Source organism: Talpa occidentalis, unplaced genomic scaffold (assembly GCF_014898055.3).
Source record: "Talpa occidentalis isolate TD23 unplaced genomic scaffold, MPIMG_talOcc4v2.1 talOcc4.16, whole genome shotgun sequence".
NCBI lineage: Eukaryota > Metazoa > Chordata > Mammalia > Eulipotyphla > Talpidae > Talpa > Talpa occidentalis.
The window spans coordinates 75,998,409-76,022,389 of NW_023601653.1; the positions used below are offsets into that span (position 1 = coordinate 75,998,409).

The window sequence follows — 23,981 nt, forward strand, 5'->3', positions numbered from 1 at the left end:
GCGCTGAGAAAATACGTGCTTGGAGGGCCTCCCCGGTGGCGCAGCGGTTGAGCGCTGGGTTGCGAAGCTGCCCACAGCCTCTGCACCGCCGGTTCGATCCCTGGCCACAGGGTGAGGGTCCCACATGGCGCGCAGACCTCTCCTGCCGCCCGCTGCTCCCCTCAGGAGTGTGCTTCGTCAGTCTGCCTGCTCTGCTCTCCTCTCTGGCTCTGGTGAATTCTCTCACCCTCCCGCGCTTCTGACTGTACCCAGTGCTTATATAAATAAATAAATAAATAAATAAATAAATAAAATCTAACAAAAAAGAAAAAAAGAAAATACGTGCTTGGAGTGGGCGAGACTAGCTGTCTCTCGCAGCAACCCCGCCCCGGCAGAGAGACTCGGAGGGCTCCCTGCCCGCGTTGTGCTCTCTCTTCCTAGCAGGATGCTTGCTGTCCACCTCACCTCTTCGCCGTTTTCAGGGAGGCCTGTCTGTGGTTAGGTCCCTGCCCCCTACACAGTGGGTACAAACAAGGCCAGGAGCTCCTGGTACACTTGGCTCCTCACAGGAAGAGGCCTACGTTTTACTTCGAGTTCATTTACTGAAACATTTTTAAGTATTTTCTGAGTTTGGAATTAATTGTCAGAGCAACCTAAAGTAGAGGCTGTTATCTCCATTTTACAGGGAAAGGGAAAGGCCCATATCTAGTTCATGGGCAAGAAGGCAAATGTGAACCCCCAGACCCTTGCATGTCATAAAAAGCATTGGACTAAGACTAAGAAATGTTAATTATCAAACAGGGCGATAACTAGTCAAAGGACAGCGGCCAATAGAGGGCAGGTCACTGTCTATGGGCTCTTCACTGGTGCACATAATTGCAAGACCACTCAGGCATAGGGAACCACAACTATGGGGTTTATTTAACTAACAGGGGAAACAGGGAGTATCTAAGGACACAGGTGATGGGCTATCTAAACCCAGATAGTGTCCACAGACTCCAAAAGGCCACTCATCCAAGATGGCGCCATCCCACTGACAAGACTATGGAGCTGGTGGCCTACAGCAAGAACTTAGCCTGGATCTAACTGACCCGGTAAGCTAGAGGTGCTCACAGAGGGGGCCACTGAGTTACTGCCAAAGCAGCCCACAGCAACAGTCTGACATAAAAACAGGGATTCCAAGCGCTGGACCAGATGACAAAGGAGGCAGCAGCACCAGGTGGTGATTCCACCAGACAACTATCAACTCTCAGAAGTGACCTGGCCACAGAGTGCCCGTCTCCCTTCAACAGCGCTAAACAGCACTGGCCAGTCATGTCAGTCACTAGCGTTAGAGCTTTTGTAAGTTGGTGACCCACAGCAACAACAGACCGCTTCCTGAGCAATCCTAGAAGGTTCTTTCCTGAAATTCATTTTTCAACAAATACTTTTGGAGCACCTAATTGTCAGGTCCTGGAGATGCAAAGAGAACAAGAAAGAGAACTCTGCTCTTTTGGGACATGGACAATACAAAAATAAAATTAACAGCAATTGATTTTTATACTTAAGCACACACACCCAACCTTAAGGGTATAAAGAAGACATTTTTTAACTGGGAATCACAGAGGTTAATAGAGGTTAGGAAAGAGGATACTTGAAGGAAAGAATTTTTGAGAATTTTGGGAGTGGCTAATTTAGAGAGGAAGTGAGGGAGGAAGGGAGAAAACAGGAAAGCATGCCAAACTCCGCTTTTGTAGTCATCCTCATCTTAGTAAATGACAACCCCATCTTTCCAGTTGTTCAGGCCAAACCCTGAAGTCATCCTTAACTTCTCTCCCAACTTTATAGCAGATCCCACTGCCTCCAGCTTCAACGTAACTTCTCATTACCTTCAGCACTTCCAACCCGGTTCAAATCGCTGTCACCTCATTCAGCATCAGTCTCCTTACCCTGCATCCTTACAGTCCATTTTTTTTTTTTAAAGAGGCATGTATTTATTTATTTGTTTGTTTGTTTGTTTGTTTGTTTATACATGCACTGGGTACAGTCAGAAGTGCGGGAGGATGAGAGAATTCACCAGAGCCAGAGCGGGGAGCAGAGCAGGCAGAGGGACCGAAGTACACTGCTGAGGGGAGCAGCGGGCGGCAGGAGAGGTCTGCGCGCCATGTGGGACCCTCCTCCGGTGGCCGGGGAGCAGCCGGGGATCGAACTGGAGACGCAAAGGCTGCGGGCAGCTTCGCAACCCAGCGCTCAACCGCTGCGCCACCAGGGAGGCCCATCCTTACAGTCCATTTTTAAAACAGCATTCCAAATGAACATTTCAAACCCAAGCTAGATCAATCCACTTCGTTCCTTAAAATGCCTCAATGGTGCCATTTTACCATCTTGACAATGTTTTACAAGCCCTACAAAATCAATCCTATTGCCTTTAACATCGTATCCTACTACTCTCCACTCATTTCCATACTAGCTACACTAGCCTCACCATTCCTCAAACATGCCAGTATCTTCTCATGTCAGATGCTTGCACTTGTTTCCTACAATGATCTTACTCCAACCATTTCCATGGTTTGCTCGCTAACCTCCTTAAGGTCTTTGCTGAAATGCAATTTCATGAGGCCTTCCCTATCTTATATCCAATTTCAACAATCTTACCTACACACACGTTCACACCCCTCTAACCCCCTTCCATTTCAAATTATTCAAAGTACTTCTTATGTATTTTACTTATCTTCCCTAGAACTTTATTAAATTCTACAAGGGTAGGCTGCTCATTTTATTTACTGCCATAGTCCCCATCAGTAAACAGTACATAGCACCTAGAAGGTACTATTTTCTAATGAAGGAATAAATGAAAAGCTGGATAGTCCCTGAAACTACTTTTCAGAAAGCCGTATCAAGTATTCAGATTTAACTTCTCATTACTGTGGTCTTTTGGTTATCTTTTGGTTTTGAGTGTTATGTGAAATGAATAGGTTGAGATTCTACCATGCAAAAAAAGGCAGCATAAGTAGGACAGGTGACAATCCTTAAGCTAAATAAATTTTTCAGAAGTAGGATGATTATAACACATGCCTCTACCAACTCCACCGTAGTCAGAGAAAGGGCTTAAAACTTTCTACAGAAGATTGAATAACAGAGATCAAGTCAAAATCATTTAGCTCTCAAATATGTCAGCGAGACTAGGATGATATAGGCAATGATATGAAATGTAGCTCTACATTAGTTTAGCAAACCCTATAATCAGAACTGTTATATGCGAATTTTTTTTTTAAAGAGGCATGTATTTATTTATTTGTTTGTTTATACATGCACTGGGTACAGTCAGAAGCGCGGGAGGGTGAGAGAATTCACCAGAGCCAGAGCAGGGAGCAGAGCAGGCAGAAGGACCGAAGTACACTGCTGAGGGGAGCAGCGGGCGGCAGGAGAGGTCTGCGTGCCATGTGGGACCCTCCTCTGGTGGCCGGGGAGCAGCTGGGGATCGAACCAGCGCTGCAGAGGCCGGGGGCAGCTTCACAACCCAGCGCTCAACCGCTGCGCCACCGGGGAGGCCCTATACGCAAATTTATTTGTTTTCTTCCAAAGGATGAGCTGATATTAACTTTAACAAAAGCAAATCACTAATTTTATAATTATATAATATCCATTCCCACATTCATTTACTGCTTCTCTATCTTCCCATTCAAACTAGACCAGAATACCCACAATGTCAGCAATTTCCACAAAAGTTTCAAGAGTGGTACAGATATAAACTTGCCTTATTTAAGAAAATAGAATAGAACTCAAGTGATTTTTTCCAAGTGTTTCAACTACAGCTACTGCTTTGTTATAATTTTGGAGGTTTTAGCATAAAAATTCTTTCTCTTTAAATGTGTCACTTACAATTCTTAGTTTGTATTGTGATTTTGTATCCCAGAAGAGAGGTGAGGATTCATTCAATTGTTCTGGGTATGACCAAAGTTTATCTATCTACCAAATGCAGTGTCTATATTAACATTTCAGATTTTTCTAAAAACTAAGTACACAATTACGAAGCACATTAATAATGCTTGCTAGATAAGTAGTATGTGCTGCTAACATCTATTAGGATATTTTTCTGTTTACCATTAACTCTGCCAGGTATTCATGCAACAGTGAGGGCTTTTCTCTGACATATTTTATACTATCAGATTAAGTTCACTGTGATGACCAAATAGTAGGTCTTTCCAATGGATTCAATTCCCACCAGATCCTATGCAGGAAGAATGTATCCTATTACCAAAATTAAACCCATAACCATATCAATAAAATAATAAGACTAGTCTGAAGACTCAGGACACATAACGACCAGGTGAGTGTTTTGTCATTAACATTTATTGATGGGATGGATAAATACAGATTGAGAAACATACTTGACAGCAAGATATCAAACTGATAGCCAGACTATAAAATGTATACAACATCCTTTTTAAAAATTTTTTAATTTTTAAAAAAATTTTTTACAAAGAGCCCTTACTGTAATAGTCACTTACATCTTATTCACATAACAGCAGTAGAGATCCCAGGGGGGGTAGCATCCAGAACTGAGGTGCCCCAAGGAGGACAGAGGCAACAGCAGAATAATATACTAAGGACTCTTAAGAGCAATACAAAGAATACAGACAAAAATTTTACCACAAAATTGTACCTGAGTGACATAGATTGGTAAAAGTGTTTTTATGAAACTTTTTCTTCTTTGCTCTTTGGTCTGATAAGAAAACGGACAGTTTCAGGTGTGTAGAATAGGGTGGGGGAAAGGTTAGTTTCGAATCCAGAAACCTAGGTTAACACTCAATTAGGCTGTTGTATTCTTTTTTTAGGTGCTTAACCAGCCAGCCACTTCCATTTTGCAACTAATTCCAACGTGATCAACCATTAATTAGCTAGTCTTCAGCATTCAACTGAAGAGTTCCTGACGACCTGATGGAGACATACTTGCTCTGGCTTCAATTAGCATGCTGTCAAGCATCCCTCTCCATACTTAACATGGCAACAGAAAACCCAAGTATTTCTCTTTTCATTCAACCATGAATATACACTCATAAAAGGGAAGAGCAGACATTTTTTTTAGTAAACATTCATTTTCTTTCCCTCCCTTTTCCAATGATAAGTTCTTAATAAAAACATTAAAATGGAGGGCCCCCCCCCCACTTATAAATAATTCTCATTCCAGACCACTCTACCAGGCAGGATTACAGTACCATGTTTGTTTCAGACTCACATCCATAGAGGAGGGGAAAAAGAAATAATAAAATTTGACAGTGTGGTACAACATGAAAATTCTTAAACCATCAGGAGTAAATAGTTAAAGGCTGAGTGGTAACAAACAGCAATACAAGAAATCGGGTAAGTACTAGTCACTGAAAGCTTAGTGGAGCTGTGGAGGGCTTCTCACCATGTGATGGGGTACACGGACAGCTTCAATTCTCCCGAACCCAAGAGAATACTGGTATTCCAATTTCAAGATGTTCTAGAATCTCCCTTTTCCTAGCATTAGTATCAAAACGAATCATCAACAAATAATCCCTTAAAAAATTAATCTGTTCCCAAAAGATGGGAAATACACGTTTAAAAATTCAACCACCATCCTGGAATGTAACTCCTCTAAGTGCCTCTCTGTCCAGAAGTAAGGTATGAGGGGCATGCATTTTCAACATGGGCAATTAGGTAGCAGAGCTTAAGGAAATCCAGTACTGATGTTACCATGATTTTATTTCTGTAACTTAATTGATTACTATTTTCAACTGGAGATTTAAAATTGTTCTGTCAATACTGGTGAAGCCAATAATACAAAACTATGAAAAAGGATACATTAAAACACTAAATATTACTAAAAAATAAAAAAGGCAGCTGAGAGTCTCAGATATAGAAAGCACATTGATTCATGAGTGGGAAGGCTAGACTAATTCCTACATATCCCTTAAACCCAAAAAGCATAACTGATAGCTCAGAAGACCAATTTAGATTTACATTAATGCTTCCCTAGTGTTCAGCTAGCAGCTAAAAGCTAACAGGTATCAAATTAAAAGTGTAAGAACAATTCACAGGTACTTGTTTTAGCCAGCATGAGACTTAAGCAAAGTTTTAGGAATGACACCTATGGAACTTTAGGCTCCAAGTCCGCTTATCACCACTTATTTTCGATAGTCTAGATTAAAAGGAGGGAAAAGAGCCATGTTTACTAGACTAACCCTGGATGGATGTATCTCATTTTTCACCCACTGAAGGTGCAGTCATAAAGAAAACACACTGTAGAAGCCACACAATCCTTTGAAGCCTAAGTTTATGGAATCTGGACACTACACATGCTAGTGGACAGGCGCACATCTGCTAAAAACCCAGAGGTAATGTGGCAGCTTCATGCAGAGCCCATAAGGAGGTTCATGACATATGCATAGATCTAAAAGCAGACACTGTAGGTATCTTAGTATTAGGAGGCATTGATATAGAAAGCTTTCTAAACGACCTGTATCAACAATGATCTACTAATGCAAAAGTCAGACTACACAACACGAAGCATCTCTTGGCTCTAGTAAGCATTTTTTTCTACTTCATTCCTGACAAAGTTTTAAGGAACAAAGTATAAACTGGCATGGAAAACTGCTATGAGCCAAGTGGATATGTGTGCCGCTGTGGGGAGGAAGTGCATGTGATTAGAAAACATGTGATATTTGATGAGAAAAACTAAAACCTGGAAAAGACATTTTCATTATCAGTGATCATCAATTCCATAAAGATATCAATGCAAACTAAATAACCTTTTGGGAGGGTCAGGAAGGAAATCAGACACCACCAAACAAAATCTAAACAAATGGAAAGTCCAACTTTAGTAAACACACCACATATCTACCAATTACCTAGCACAACACAGATAGTATCAAGGACAAAGAGAAATATGTCATCTATAAAAGTGAAGTGACATTCCAAGTCCAAAGTATTACCAGTTTATAGGCCAGCGGAGAACTCATTCTACAAGCAACGGCAGGCACTCTAACAGTAAAACATGCAGAGATGCAGGAAACTAATTCACTTTCATTAAGGTTTATTCTACAAGCTTCATCCTCTATTAAGCCAGTGCATCATCAATTCCAAATGCCTCACTTTTCTCCCCAATTTGTTCTTAGGAAGCAGCAGCACATGTACAACTCCTGTCTCCCAGACTTCCAATAGAAAAAAAGTCCATTTCTTCATAAAGAATATTTGTTATGAAGGAAGTTGCGTTAAAAACAAGATAAAGTGAAATCACATCATCTCTTCCATAGCAAAAAATGTCATGAACACTATCACATCAAAAGATCTGTGGCTTGGTGGCATTTTCAGTTAGACAGCTTGGCTTGGCTTTGAAGTCCTTCTAGTCCCTTCAAAGGTTTCTTCCCTCAAGAAAAATGTTCACTCCTAAAATCTGGGATAACTAATCGCCTATATAGAAAAGGATTCCTGACCCTTTTCTTTCTTTCTTTCTTTAATACAGGGCTCTTCAATATCTCCTTAAGAAATTCCGCCTAAGAGCTAAAATCACCAAAGATGGGAAATCTAGACATAACAGTATCTGTATGCTAGGCTTGTCCACTTCACACCAGTAACTTCAATTTACAAGCTCCAACCTGAAGTCGCATGGTCTGCAAAAGCTGAGGATACAGCATTTCCCTTAATTACACAGATAAGAAGAAAGTCTTACATTCATAATGTAATTAAAAATACAATGTCCTAAAATACTCTTATTATCACAATTTCATTGTTTTCATCCTCTACCTCCAAGGCTTCTCCCAGAACTATTCTTACATATGGTCTGGGTTTTATAGGCAGGATATATATAGATATTCCCCTCCCCCTCAGAGACCCTGGGGTTGCTCTCACCTGAACACTTTCCCAAAGCCTATGTTGAAAAAGACACACCTGATTTGTAGGGCAAAAGCTCTCCAACCCTTCCTCCTCAACCCCACCTGTCTGCATCAAAAGGAAAAAAGGGATATAAAGGAAATTTTTATAATATCTGGAGTCAGATCACTGGCTGCATTTGCCCAACTAGAATTTAGAGGGCAACCACTGAATTACAACATGAAAGGGAAAACACCATGTCCAAACGCAGGCCTTTCCCTTCCTTTATGTTCTAAAAGCCACACCACATTCTCTGGTGAATTGTTGGGGAATGAAAATGGTGAGGGGCAGGGAGGGAAAGATAAAAACATGATTTTTAAACACACACACTTAAAAACACACATACCCACGCTGACATACACACTTAAAGGTCTGAACACTTCAAGTGGCCAGAGCCAATTTTAGAACTCATGGCCAAAAGTCTACCCTCCCCTCCCAACAGACCCTCACCCTCCCGCCTCCCTCACCCACCCCCAGGAGTCACTGCTATGTATCTCATACACACAGCAAAATCCCTCCCCAATTATATAAAAAAACTAAACAGATAACTTACTTTCTTTAAATTATTTTTTAAGTCTCTTAAAAGATTTTGACGATTAAATACTTCCTCTCTTCTGATATATTAAACACCAAAGAATGCACAACTGTTTGATAAAACAAACCCTCCGTATTTTAGTCCTGGCAAGAAGAGGGAAGATATATCAACTTTAGTCAACCTACGTAGGAGGTGGAGTGGCCAAGAATAGAGAAACGTATTCTTAATCCTTCACAGCTTCAACACCTTCTTAATTCTCTAATACCGGTAAAAACTATAATAAAATAGTTACATTTCTGAGGCAGCAGATACAATAACCAAGGCCTTCTACCACCCTCCCACCTACATCTCAGTATCAACTTATTCCTTAGCCTAAGAAGGATAACATTTCATAAGGGAAGAAATTTTCTTAGTCCAGAATCAGTAGTTTAAAAAAAAAAGCATTTTTTTAAAAGAAGTTTTTTTCCTTCTCTTCTTTTTCTCTTTTACTTAGGAAGGGGTGGAAGTGGTGGAGGAGGTTCTGACGGTAGAGGTGGTAGCCGGGGTTTGTCTGTGTTGCCAGATCTGGAAGACATTCCACCAGCCCGTGGATTGAGATATTCGCTATAATGAACAAATTCAAACGTAGGGGGCGGAGTGGGCTGAACACCCTGGGCGCTGAGGAGAGAGTGAAGCATATTCACAGTATCTTGATAGTCTATCGTCTGGCTTGTGTTGTGACCGTTGGCCCCAGCGGGGCCTTTGTCCAGTTTCATATGAGGAGCTCGAGTTTTACAGCTGGGCTGTGAAAAGGGAAGGCCACTTGTGTCTGAGCTATGCCCAGGCAACTGGGTCACAGGGAGAGGCGGGAAGGAGAAGTTTATGGAAGAGGACTTAGTACTCTTGGCAATCTTGGCGGGATGATCAAATAGCGGCCCTCCAGTCTCTTCAGTAGGGCCCCTTTTACGAGTAGAACTAGAAGAGGAGAAAGAACTAGACAAGCTGTAAGTTTTGTGTGCTATGGTGCCTGACTGGCTACTATGTTTTGGATCACCTGGACGTTTGTTCCCAGTACCAGCTGGAAGCTGTGAGTGAGAGTGCTTGTGTGAGTGGTGATTATGATGATGATGATTAGACAGGTGAGTCTTGTGCTTTTCTTTGTGCTCTCGACTCTTGGAGGCACTGTCATCTACAGAACTGTGTTTGTCCCCTGTAGCGTGGACTTTTATGCGCATTTTTATCTCCTCTGGTTTTGAAGGGACAGTCTTGTCTCCACTTGCCACAGGGATTCTCATTTTGAGAGCTGTTTTATCAGCCTTTTCCAGAAAAGGCCGCTCAGGATTTTCTGAACCCTCCATTTTCAGGATGACTGAAGAATGACTGTCATGGTGAGACAGGAGATTCTGGGCAGCAAAAGCATACTGTGACTTCACATTGGCTTCCATGTTTTCCAGTTGTCTCTTCTGGGCAGCCAACTCTTCTGCATGTTTTGCACGGTATTCCTTTAGTGATACTTTTGCCGATGGCGCACTCTTACTGTTCTGCTTACTGAATGCATTTGAACCATCCTGTTGCAAGGAATGATCAACTCCCATAAGTGCTAAATTCTCACTAGTCCGATGACCCTGAGCAGGTTCTAGTTTAAAAGGAGGTTGGGAGGAAAGCCAACGGTCGCCCTGCAACATCTCCACATTGCTTAAGTTGCCAGATGTCTCTTCGGTGGCTGGAAGGGAAGGCACTGCACTTGTGGTAGAAGTCGACATGCTCATTAAACCCGCAATAGTTGTGTCTGACGAGCTCTGTGAAATCATATTAAGGATCGTCTGCTCTGAAGTGTTTTCATCTGCTCCTCGGTCATCTGCTTTTGTTTTCTTGGCAGCCTGGCATGCCTAGAATGAAGCAAATGGCATCTCTTCATTTCAGGTAATTTATTAACTGAAAAAAAAACACTGAAATGAGTAGACTGTGTTGTTTCTGAAAGTCCAACTCTTGAGTGTTTAGCTCTCATTGTCTTGTTTGACCCTGAACATTCTGGATAGTCTACAAGCTACTCTAACATGAGATCTGATAAATATTTCCATTAGGAGATTTTACAAGCTTCAATCAGGAATCACAAAAACAGGATCTCAAAGAAATATCTGCACTCTGATTTTATTGCAACATTATTCACAACGCCTAAGACATGATAGCAATCTAAGTATTCAATGGCAGATAATGAATATGTGAAATATACATAAAATGAAGTATTTATTCTAAAAAAAGGAAGCGAATTCTGAGAAGATGACAGAGTGAGATGTACCAGGAATCTATCTCATACCTAGACAATAAATGTACTGGCAGAATCTTTCCGGTGTAACTATTTTGGAACTCTAGACTCTGCTGAATGCTTGTAACTCCTAAGGTAAGTCTTGGACAGTAAAATTGAGTAATTTCAGCTCTCAGCACAGTAGCAACTACCCACCTAACACCCTATTCCTAGGGTAGTTTGCACACAGCTTGTGGGGGGCCATAATGGGCAAAAATGGATCTTATCCTCCACATAGCACAGATGTGCTCTAATACTTGATTACTGCTCTGAAAGCAGCAGGTAGTCATTGTTGCTGCACCTCCCTCCATTATTGGTTAAGCCCTCCCTCTTTCAGCTAAGGTGACTTGAAGGGACATTAAAGGACTAACATCCCTTATCTCTCACATTTATTTTCTGTTTTGTTGTTGTTTTTCAGGAGCCAAACACTAAAGAGTAGGACATTCAAAAACAGCACATAAAGGAAAAGTGAGCATGCATACCCAGGAATAGGCTCAGAAAAGATCTGAGACGTGCTTAAAGTTATACTTCAGGCAATAAATAACCCTCTTCAAGGAAGACCCTATACAATCACCTCAACAAACACAAAAAAATAAAAACAGTAACAAAGAGAAACAAACCCTGAGAAAGGGAGAGGAAATTTTCTAGAATTAGTACATTATTAGAGTCAAACTTCAATATTCAAATCACAAAATATAAAAGAAACAGGAAAACACAGTCTATTCAAAGGAAAAAATCAGCAGAGGTGGTCCTTGAAAAAGATATAATGGAAAGACTTTAAAATAACTCCCTTAAAGATACTCAAAGAACTGAAGGACAACATGAATAAAGTCAAGAAAATGATATGTGAACAAAATGGATAAGTAGAAATAACTGAAATGAAAATTTTACTAGGTTACTAGGGATTCAAAGGCAAGTTTGAACACAGAGAAGAAAAACCAGCAAATATGAAGATAGGAAAATGGAAATTATTGAATCTGAGGAAAAGAAAGAAAAAAGACTGAAATTAACAGTCTAAGTGACCTATAATACACAAGTTGACCAAAATATGCATTACAGATATTCCAGAAGAATGGTCTGAGAGACTATTAGAAGAAATAATGGCTGAAAACTCCCCAAATTTGATGAAAGATACAAACAAAGAAATTCAATGAATTCCAAGTAAGATAAACTCAAAGAGATTCACACTGAGACACGTTATAATCAAACTTTCCAAAGCCAAGAGTGCAAGGGATCCTCAATAAGATTAGCAAATTTCTCATCAGAAACTTTGGAGGCCAGAAGACAAGGGGCCAAAACATTTCAAGCACTAAAAAACAAAAACCCCGCCAGGCAAGTATCTCTTGTTCAGCAAAAACATCCTTCACAAGTGAGGTAGAATGAAGACATTTCTAGGTAAACAAAAGCTGAGGGAGTTTGTGGCCACTAGACCAGCCCTACAAGAAATGCTTAAGGGAGTCCTGCAAGCTGACTAGACAGTAACTCAAAGTCATACAGAGAAATAAACATCTTTACAAAGGTAAAAACACATGTAATTATAAAGGAGCATTGTTATTTTTATAAAGATTAATTTAATTATTTTTGCATACAAGAACTGGAGTGTAGGCCAGAGGTGCAAGGGGTAGGTATGTGTGAGAGGATTCACCAGAGACAGAGTGGGGAGCTGAATAGGTGGATCTACTGAAATACACTGCTGAGGGAGCAGCGGGAGAGACATAGAGGTCTGTGCCATGTGGGTTAGCTACCTGGCCAGGTATCAAACTTATGCTGCAGTAGTTGCTGATAGCTTGATAGTGCTGAGACTTAATTCCTTGCACCACCAGGGAGGCCCCAACAGCATTATTATTAACAATGGTTTGTAACTGCACTTTTTGTTTTCTACATAACTTAAATATACATTTAAAGGGAAAAGTGCAAAAAGTTAGTATTACTATAACTTTGATTTGTAACATGAATCATTTTGTTTGTGTAATTTTAGATCCTAATGAATTAAAAAAAATCAGCTTATGTTTGGAGGGTCACATTAAGTACAAAGCTATAATTTTATTATATTAACAATTAAAAGGATTTGGAGATGTAGCTATAAAGGAGTTTTGGATGTTACTGAAGTTTAAATTGGTTAATTTTAAGGCCTTCCTGGTGGAGCAAGGGGTTAAGCACAGTACCAAAGCTATCCACAGCCTCCTCAGCATGAGTTCAATCCCCAGCCGGCCAGGGAGCTACCCACATTGGTGCAGGAGACCTCTCCTGTCTTGCCCACTGCTCCCCTCAGCAGTGTATTTCAGTCAGTCTGCCTGTTCTACTTCCACTCTGTCTCTGGTGAATCCTCCCACCCACCCCCCACCCCCGCACCTCTGGCCTGTACCCCAATTCTTATATGCATAAATAAATAAATCTTTTATTTTTATTTATTTTTTTTAAAGATTTATTTTATTTATACAAAAGTCTGGGTACAGGCCAGATGCGCGGGAGAGTGAGAGGATTCACCAGAGACAGGCGGGGAACAGAACAGGCAGACTGACGAAACACTCTGCTGAGGGGAGCAGCAGGCGAGACAGGAGAGGTCTGCTCCCCATGTGGGTGGCTCCAAGGCCAGCGGGGATCGAACCGGCACTGCAGAGGCTGCAGACAGCTTCACAGCACTGCACTCAACTGTCTGCGCCACCAGGGAGGCCCCAATAAATAAATCTTTTAAAAATAAATAAATAGGTTAATTTTAGAGTATTATAACTTTAGGATGATATTAGTAGCCATAAAGAAAATGGCCGTAGAATATACACAAAAGGAAATAAAAGCTTTAAATTTCACTGGGGAAAAAAACCCAACTACATACAAAGAACAGTAATACAAGAAAGGACAAAAAGCTGTAAGGCATACAGAATGCAATTAGCGTAACAACACAAAGTCCCTTTAAATGCTCCAATGAAAATATAAGGCTTGGCAAAATACAGTGCCTACAACTCAGAAGAAATCCAAAAAACCAAACAGGTTTAAAGTGAAATGATGGAAAAAGATGTACCATATAAACAGTAACCGAGAGACCAGAGATGACTGTACTAATATTACACAAAGGAGACATCGTAATGCCCAGTTATCAATGAACAAAGTGATAACATTCATGCAATTATTGACAGGCCATCAAACCATCTGAAGCAAAACCTGACAGTACTGAGAAACAAGCAGATAATTTAATAGCTGGAGATGTCTATAACTCACTTTATTACAATGGACAGAACCTGATAGCAGATAAGGAAATATAAGACTTAAACAAAAATTTAATCAACTACATTGAATAAATATATATAGAACACTGTACCCACCAACGATAACATACTCATTCTTCTGAAGTACACAAGGGACATTTTTTCTAAGATAGAACACAAACTAAGTATCAACAGACTTTAAATGAGAAAATTACACAGATGTGAAATCCAAGCAGCACAAAGAGCTCCAAACAAAATCATACTAGACACATACCAAGACATGACAAATACAGAATATTAAAATATCAAGAGAAAAAAGGGGTAACCTATAAGGGAACACCAATCAGATTGTCAACAGACTTTTCAGTAGAAACATTACAAGCATGAAGGAACTGGGAAGAGGTATTAAAGTACAAAAAAAACAAACAAAACACTAAAACCTTCCAGTCCAAAATTCTTTAGCCAGCAAGATTAATATTCACATAGAAGGTACTAATAAGGAGCTTCACTGAAAAGCAAAAACTGAAAGAATTTAAAACCACCAAGAAGCACATGAAATTCTAGAGAGATTATTATAAAGCAACAGAAGAATGAACACTGAGGTAACAGACACACAAAATCACTTAACTTGGAGGAGGAAAGTAACAATGTGGTCCATCAAAAAGATTCAGAGACCAGACCAACCAATGGACACACAAATAACTCATTATACAGTAACCATAGTAGAAACCTCACACTAGAATTTATAGAAGTAACACATAAGACAAAGGAAATGGAATTTAAACAAAACAAAGCAAGAAGCCTTCAAAAAATAAAAAAGACAATTCAAACCACCAAAACATGAAAGAACCCACACCAAATTAAAAAAAAATGGCAATGAGCACTTACGTTTTAATAACTACCTTAAAGGTAAACAGTCTGAACGCATCAGTGAAAAGATGTGGAAAGGCTGACTAGTTATCAAAACAAAGTCCAACCTTCTGTTGTTGACAAGAAAACTATCTTACCAACAAAGACAAGCACAGACTTAGACTAAAGACTGAAAGACCCTTATATACACAAGTGATAAACTCAAAAAATCAGAAACAATTATGCCTGATAAAATAGACTTCCAAATAAGAAAGGTAAAATGAGATAGAGACCAACAACTTACTATGATTTAGAGGCTAATAGAGAAGAAACAACACTCATAAATATACATGCACTGAATGATGGAGAACCAAACTATGTAAGATAATAACAGAACTTAAGGGACATACTGATAACGCAATAATACTAGCAGACTTTAATATTGGACGAATCAAAGCATAAAAAAGGAAACAATAGCCTTAAATGAGGAGCTAGACCTCTACAGAACACTCTAGCCAAAACCATTACATATACACATTTCTTTCGAGTGCACATGGAACATTTTCAAGAACAATTTTTTTTAAAGATTTATTTATTTATTTATACAAGCACTGGGTACAGTCAGAAGCACGGGAGGGTGAGAGAATTCACCAGAGCCAGAGCGGGGAGCAGAGCAGGCAGAAGGACCGAAGTACACTGCTGAAGGGAGCAGCGGGCTGCAGGAGAGGTCTGCACGCCATGCGGGACCCTCCTCCGGTGGCCGGGGAGCAGCCAGGGATCGAACCGGCGCTGCAGAGGGTGACGGGCAGCTACGGGCAGCTTCACAACCCAGTGCTCAACCGCTGCGCCACCGGGGAGGCCCCAAGAATAGACAATATTTTGGAACACAAGGCAATTGTCAATGAAACTACAAAGATTGAAATTCTATCTAGTATTCTCTCTTACCATAATGCTGTAAGTTCAAAATCAACTATAAAGACATCAAATATTATGAATAGAGACTAAACAATATGTTGGTTAACAGTAATTGCAAAATTAATAAAAAGAATCACAAATGAAAGCGGAGAAATGACCACAGATAGTACAGAAATAGAAAAGAGCCTACTATGATCAATTATATGCCATCAAATTCAATACCCTTGAAGAAATGGACAAATTTCTAGATCTATATAGTCTATCAAGACTAAGCCAAGAAGGGGCCTCCCCGGTGGCGCAGCAGTTGAGTGCTGGCTTGCGAAGCTGCCCGCAGCCTCTACAGCGCTGGTTCGATCCCCGGCCACCGGAGGAGGGTCCCACATGGCGCGCAGACCTCTCCTGCCGCCCGCTGCTCCCCTCAGCAGTGTACTTCAGTCCTTCTGCCTGCTCTGCTCCCCGCTCTGGCTCTGGTGAATCCTCTCACCCTCCCGCGCTTCTGACTGTGCCCAGTGCATGTATAAATAAATAAATAAATCTTTAAATAAATAAATAAAACTTTAAAAAAAAAAAAAAAAAGACTAAGCCAAGAAGAAAAAGATTAACTGAACAAACCAATCACAAGCACAGAAACTGAAAAAGTAATAAAATCTTGCAAAAACAAAAGCCCAGGACCAGATGGACTTACAAATGAACTTTATCAAATCTTTATAGAAGAAATAAGCCCATCTTGCTCAAATTGTTTTTAAAAATACAGAAGAAGGAATGTCCTTAATGTGCTGAAACCCTAATACTGAAACTAAAGACAGCATAAGAAAATAAGATTACAAACCAATATCCTTGAAAATTTTATCAATGCAAAAATCTTCAACACTGATAAATCAAATTCAGTAGTCTGGGCCTCCCTGGAGGCCCAAGGGGTTAAATCTCAGCAGTATCAAGCTATCGCCAGCCAGTGCAGCATGGGTCCCCAACTAGGCGTTGACCCACACGGCACAGCAGACCTCTCCTGTCTCACCTGCTGCTCCCCTCAGCAGTGTATTTCAGTAGATCTGCCTGTTCTGCTCCCCACTCTATCACTGGTGAATCCTCTCACACATACTCCCCCCACCCCCAGCACCTCTGGCCTATACCCAATTCTTGTATGCATAAATAAATGAAAATAAATCTAAAAAAAAAAAACCAAATTCAACAGTATACCAAAAAATTATACACAATGATTAAGTGGGATTTATCCCAGAGACAGAAGGGTTTAATATACATAAAACAATTATTATAATACATAATAGCAACAATAGAGACAGAAATATAATATCAATAGATACAGAGAAAGCATTTGATTAGATTCAGTACACATTTATGATAAAAACTAACAAAGATGGGAGCAGCAGTAATTTATCTCAATGTAATAAAGGTCATATATCACAAACCACAGTCAATGTAACACTTAGTGGTGAAAAACTGAAAGTTTTCCCTCTAAGATCAGGAAGAAAACAAGGAAGCCCAGCTACCACTTCTGACTAACTTAGTGTTAGAGATTTTGGCCAGAGCTGTCAGACAAAAACAGGAAAAGAAGAAGTGAAACTATCACTATTTGCAGACTACATGATATTTATACATAGAAAGTCTTAAAAACACCATCAAAAAGTTATTACAAATAATAAATGAATACATCAAAGTGGCAGGTTACAAAATCAACATACAAAAACCCATAGCCTTTTTTTATATGTCAACAACAAACAGAAACAAAAAAATTTAAGAAAATATTTCCATTTATATATAATAGCTTAAGGTAAAATTAAATACCTGAGAATTAACTTTAAGGAGATAAAAGATCTATACAACAAGAACTACAAAATGTTTACTAAAGAATTTACCAACATAAGGAGATGAAAGGATATCCCATGCTCACGGATGGGGAAAATCAATATAATCAAAATGACTACCCTGTCTAAAATGATATATAAATTTAATGCAATCCCTACCAAAATACCAGCAATATTTTTCAAAGAACCTGAACAAAAAATATTGAGATTTACATGGAACCACAAAAGGCTTCAAACTGCAAACACAAGAGAGAAAAATGGAGGTACCACACTACCTAACTTCAAACTTTACCATACAGCGACAGTACTAAAAATAATATGTATTGGCACAGAAAGAGATACATGGATCAGTGAACAGAACATACAGCATCTATGACCATAAAATGAGGAAAAGACAGTCCCTTTAATAATTGGTGCTGGGAAAATGGGAAAGTCACACATAAAAGATTGGATCACTCATTAACTCCATATACAAATATACTACAAATGGATCAAATATAAGACCTGCAACAATTAAATAAATAGAAGTTAACACCGGCAATATATTCCATGATAGCAATGATAAAGATAGTCTTGGTGACTTGATCCCTATGGCAAAGGAATTAGAAACAAAAAATAAACTGGGATTATATCAAGTTAAAAAGCTTGTATACAGAGAATGAAAATAAAACCGATTAAAAAGGCATACTATTGAATCAGGGAAAATATTTAAATAATACATAACTGATAAAGGATTAATACCCAAGATATATTAAAAAACTCATACAATTCAACAACAAAAAATAAATAACCCAATTAATAAATGGGCAGCATATATGAACAGATAATTCACGAAAGAGAATATCCAGAAAACAAAAGGATACATGAAAAAATGTTCATTGTTGCTTCTAATAAGAGTCAATGTAAGAATGGCATATGTTAAAAAGACCTGTCAGGATATAGGAAAAAAAAAGAATGCTATTGCATTTTAGGTGGGACTATAAACTGATGCAGCCATCATGAAAAGCAATCTGGATTTACCTTAAAGAACTAAAAACGGAAATACTGTATGATCCAGCAATTCCATTCTTGGGCATATATCCAAGGAACATGAAAACATCAACACAAAACCCACGTTACACAATGTTCACAGCAGCAATATTTACAACAGCTAGGACATGGAAGCAACCTAAAAGTTCACTGATGGGCAGCATCAAGAAGTCAGCAACACTAAGGTGTACTATAAAGCCATAACAAATAATGAAATGCAGACATTCTCAACAAAATGGAGGGAGTCTGAGAGAATAATGTGTAGCAAAGCAAGTCAGAATGATCAAAAAAAAACAACTGTACATTCATCTTGTTACAATGTGTGGTAAGAAAGAAGATTCCTCAGCTTCCATGTGCAGAACAATGAGAAGTCTGGAGGGACTATACCGCAAACGTGCAGTGCAGCTCCCAGGGCAATCTCGTTTTTATTTAGAATCAGTCAGAAAATAAAAAAGATCAAAAAGGCAAGCAGGAAATGGGAATGTACAAGTGTGTGGGGGATGCGTAACCAGCTGGCTCCAGCCAAGGTTGGAAAATAGGGAGAAAGTCCAGGAAAGTCTCAGTGTTTATGCTGCTCTAACCATAACACCTACTGCTGTTTCTGCACATGCTGTTGTCAGCCTGTATAGATCCTCACACCAGGACTTTTGCTCTGAGAGGTTCCTTATCAACTTTCCCTGTTTCTGCACACTGAAGGGCACAGAATAGTCAAAGCAAAGAATAATCAAGGCAAAGACACAGAATAGTTGAGGCACACGATAATCCAAGCTCCCACAGACATTTACATAGCAGATAATTCAGCAACATAAAACACTTCCAAAAACCAGTAGACACTAATAAACATTATGAGGGCTCTAAGGATAAGAGGGAGGGTAGAGGTAAAGGGACAAGGGTAGGGTATACTAGGGTGGAGGAATAAAGATGGGGGATTAAAAAATAAAATAGAGAGCGGCTCCCCGGTGGCGCAGTGGGTTGAGCACAGCGCTGTGAAGCTGTCCGTAGCCCCTGCAGCACGAGTTCGATTCCCGGCCAGCCAGCCTCTCCTGTCTCGCCTGCTGCTCCCCTCAGCAGTGCTTTCAGGCTGTCTGCCTGTTCTGCTCCCCACTCTGTCTCTGGTGAATCCTCTCACCCTCCCGCACCTCTGGCCTGTATCCCAGCTATTATACAAAAAAAAATAAATCTTTAAAAAAAAATAAAATAGAAATTCAATGAGGAAAAATAAATGATGCACCAACTCTCAAAATCATTTACATAAAAAACAAACAAAATAAAAAACAAGAGGGCCTCCCTGGTGGCACAAAGGGTTAAGTCTCAGCACTATGAAGCTATCAGCAGCCCCAATTCAGGCCAGGGAGGTGACCCACATGGCGCAGCAGACCGCTTTGGTCTCTCCCAGTGCTCCCCTCAGCAGTGATTTCAGTCAATCCACCTATTCTGCTCCCCGCTCTGTCTCTGGTGAATCCTCTCACTCCCCGCACCTCTGACCTACACCCTAGCTCTTATACGTATAAATAAATCTTTAAAAAAATAAAATAAAAAACAAGAAAGATCTCAAATTTAACAAACTAACTTTACAGCTTAAGCAATGAGAAAAAGAACCAGCTAACAGAGAGGAAATAAAGTTATGGTAAAGATAAATGAAATAGAGAAGAGAAAATAGAGAAAATCAATGAAACCAAAAAGGCAAACTACTTACATCACAAAAAAGGTGGAGACATTACTAATGAGTCTACAGAAATACAAAGAATTATAAGAGTCTCCATAAATAACTGTATGCTAAGAAATTGGATAACCTAGATTAAATGGCCATATTTCCTAGAAACACAAGGGACTAAAATCATGCAGATAAAGAAAATATGAATACACCTATAGCTGTATTCGAACTTTATGAAAACTTCAATTTATGCATGAAAACTTACTATCCAAATAGTAAAAAGGCAACCCACAGAATGGGAAAAAATATTTCAATTCATCTATCTGATAAGGGATTAATATCCAGAATATATAGATAACTCCTAAAACTCAACAACAAAGCAACCAACTCAAAAATGGGCAAAGGACTTGAATAGATATTTCTTCAAAGATAGACAGTCAATAAGCACATGAAAAGATGCTTAACATCATTTATCACTAAGGAAATGCAAATCAAAATTACAGGATACCACCTCACACAATTAGAATAGCTACTATCAAAAAATAAAATCATAATAGTTGGTGAGGATGTGAAGAAATGGCGGGCTACTGGTAAGGTAAAATGGTACCATTACTGTGGAATAGGGTGGGGAGGTTCCTCAACAAATTAAACAGAACTACCATCTGATCCAGCAAGTCCATATCTGCGTACATACTTAAAAACATTGAAAACAGGGTCTCAAAGAGATATGTGTACACCTAGGCTCATAGCAGCGGGTTATTCACAATAGCTAAATTGTAACAGCAACCCAAGTGTGCACTGACAGACGAATGTGTAAACAAAATATGGTATATACATAGAATCTTATTCAGCCTTTAAAGGGAACAAAATTCTACAATATGCTACAACATGAATAAACCTTGAGGACACTAAGCTAAGTGAAATAAGCCAGTCACAAAAAGACAAATACTGTATAGTTTCATTTACATGAAGTATTTAGAGCAGTTAAAATCATAAAGACAGTGTAACAGTGGTTGCCAAGGGCTGGGGATATGGAGAGTTACTGATTCACAGACTTATTAAATCAAGTCTTATAAATGAAGAGAGTTATGGGGATGGATAGCAAAATGATGGCTGCACAGCACATGAATGTATTTAATACCACTCAACTATACATTTAAAAATGATTAAGATGTAATTTGTATTCTAATCACAATTAGAAAAAGGAAATACTGCCATTTGCAATATTTTTGTGAATGCAATATTGCATTCACTTGGGTGAACATGAGAGGATCTTTGCTAAATGAAATAAAGTAGACATAGAAGGACAAACATTGTTAAGATCTCACTTATATGAGATGGCCAGATGACTGCATCACAAGTGTTGCATAACACAAAACACATTCTGCTATCACCTACAACCACTAACTTCTGGGCCAGTATCCACGCTACAAAGTTGAAATCATGATTATTGCAAAACTTAAATTAAAGGAAACTCCAAACCTAGTTTACATATCCAATACTAGTATTTTTACTGGTGCAGTCAAACATGGCGCGCAGACCTCTCCTGCCGCCCGCTGCTCCCCTCAGCAGTGTACTTCGGTCCCTCTGCCTGCTCTGCTCCCCGCTCTGACTCTGGTGAATTCTCTCACCCTCCCGCGCTTCTGACTGTACCCAGTGCATGTATAAATAAATAAATAAATCTTTAAAAAAAAAAAAAAAAAAAAAGAAAGCAGTTTTGTTGCACAAGCTGACAGCAATAATTCTTACCCTCCAGTTTCGAATTCGTTTGAGTCTATTGGGGGTTTTCTCCAGAATCTGTAGAAATTCATGTGTCAGTTCTACAAATGAAATAGAACATTTATGAAAAATTCAGACAGGCAGAACTTATGAAACAAGAATAATCTCAACTAACTATTTTTGTCTGAATTATGTCACCTTTAGCCAGATAAGTACTTTGGCCAAGTGCTTTTCAAGGTCCCTTACTCTAAAACTTACCATCTAAAAGTTCCAAGGTCACAGTGGCATCAACATACTCCCACCAGTGCTTCCCATCAGTTGAGACTGGGATCTCCCAGTTGGACCACTTGCAAGCCAGATGAATGCAGACACAGGCCACCACAGGAGGTGTGTACTGCAGACTAAATGTGGTCAAATGCAAGCTGACATCAGAGGGAAGGAAACAAGAGTGACATGAGCTCTCAATTCTGAACCCAAAGTTAAAACTCTCCATTAATTAAAAAAAAAAAAAAAAAAGTTCAAAAATACACTGGAGAGCAAAGGGGCTAGAAAACCCCAAGCCAGAGCATTGATTCAGCATACAACATGACTTTCCATTAACTCACCTGCTTGGGTAACATTTCTAAATTTTTTTAATACACACTATTCAAGCCACACATTTATTAAGGACCAAAACAAAAAAACAGACTGGAGTTTCCTTAAGAAAATACCCTGAAAACTATCTTGTCTTTTGTCAATCATAGGTCTGGTCCATTTAAAACAATGACTAGACAGTCATTCTCTCATGTGTAAATGTGCTTGATTGATAATTTAGTTTTGGGTTTTTTTTTTAATTTCTCCTATCAGGTGACAAAAATAAACTTGTGAGCTCTGAGAGTCATTAAATTAGTATCTTTGGTTTCTATGAAAAAGTAACAAATTGGAGGTGAGAACGAGTGAGTCATCTGGTAATACAAGTTATGTGTTTATAATTTTCTTGAAAGGGAAAAAACCCCACCTCTTTAAACATATCCATGTTCATTTATTTGGGAGTGAGGGAAGAAAAGGAGTCTTTTAAAATATAATTGTTGCAGAATCCCCCAAATGAGATTTTCAGTTGCTGTCAACAAACCCCAAGTTTCCCAAATTTTCAAAACTATGTTCTTGGATATATTATTATATTTTTGTTCTTGGATACTTTAAAGCAAAGTAACACATGCAGAATTAAGTATTTTATCAAACAATTAACACCAAGTAATAATATCACCCTGGCAAACTGAGAAGTACCATGGAAATAGGTACAACATGAAAACTGTGCAAAAATAAATACAAATTTAAAAAATTAAAATTTGCAAAAGGAACGTCTATAACACTTTGTAACAAAGATCCACACATGGGTCTTTGGGTTCCAGTTTACTAATGATAGATCTGACATATAACCCTCAAAAAATAATAATTCCAACCCAAGTAAGCACCTATTCCAAAAATAGAAGGGAAAAACATTAAAATATAAACCTGTTGGTTGCCATGAAGTAAGAAGTCTGTGCTAAGTCCTTGCTTGCTAAAAGAGAAAAGGGGGTGGGGGAGAAGGGGGAGGGAAAAAGTTATTAATTCCATTCATTCCCAACAATTATTTACTAAACATTTAATATTTGCAAGACAGAAAACATAGTGGTGAATGAGGCAAATGAAATCTCTGGCCTTTTGATATTTACATTCTACTGAAGGAGAGATTAGCAATTTTTAAACATAACATTAATACTCAAGCTTTATTGTGTTCCTCCAAATATCTGAGGTACTTGTTTAAAATGCAATTCCTGGGCCTCCCTGGTGGCACAATGGGTTAAGACACAACCTATGAAGCTTGCCACAGCCACTGCAGCATGAGTTCTATCCCCGGCCAGGGAACTAAGCCACATGGTGCAGCAGACCTTTCCTGACCTACCCGCTGCTCCCCTCAGTAGTGTATTTAGTGGATCTGCCTGTTCTGTTATCCACTCTGTCTCTGATGAATCCTCTCACCCCCCACACCTCTGGCCCGTACCACAGTTCTTGCATGTATAAATAAATAAATCTTCAAAAAATAAATAAATAAATAAATAAAATGCAATTCCTGGGCATCCTCCCCAGAATATGA

General features: G+C 39.2%; 1 protein-coding gene across 1 annotated transcript in view; it reads right to left on the reverse strand.

The window, feature by feature from the left end:
- Positions 1-8,332: 8,332 nt before the first annotated feature.
- Positions 8,333-23,981, reverse strand: part of CCNT1 (cyclin T1) — a 30,685-nt gene continuing 15,036 nt past the window's right edge. Inside the window, exons 6-9 of the mRNA XM_037514651.2 lie at positions 23,360-23,405; positions 22,124-22,287; positions 21,896-21,966; positions 8,333-10,257 (exon numbers count right to left, since the gene is read on the reverse strand). Of these exons, the coding sequence (XP_037370548.1) occupies positions 8,875-10,257; positions 21,896-21,966; positions 22,124-22,287; positions 23,360-23,405 (1,664 nt within the window). The 3' untranslated portion in view covers positions 8,333-8,874. The remainder of the gene's footprint in view (positions 10,258-21,895; positions 21,967-22,123; positions 22,288-23,359; positions 23,406-23,981) is intronic.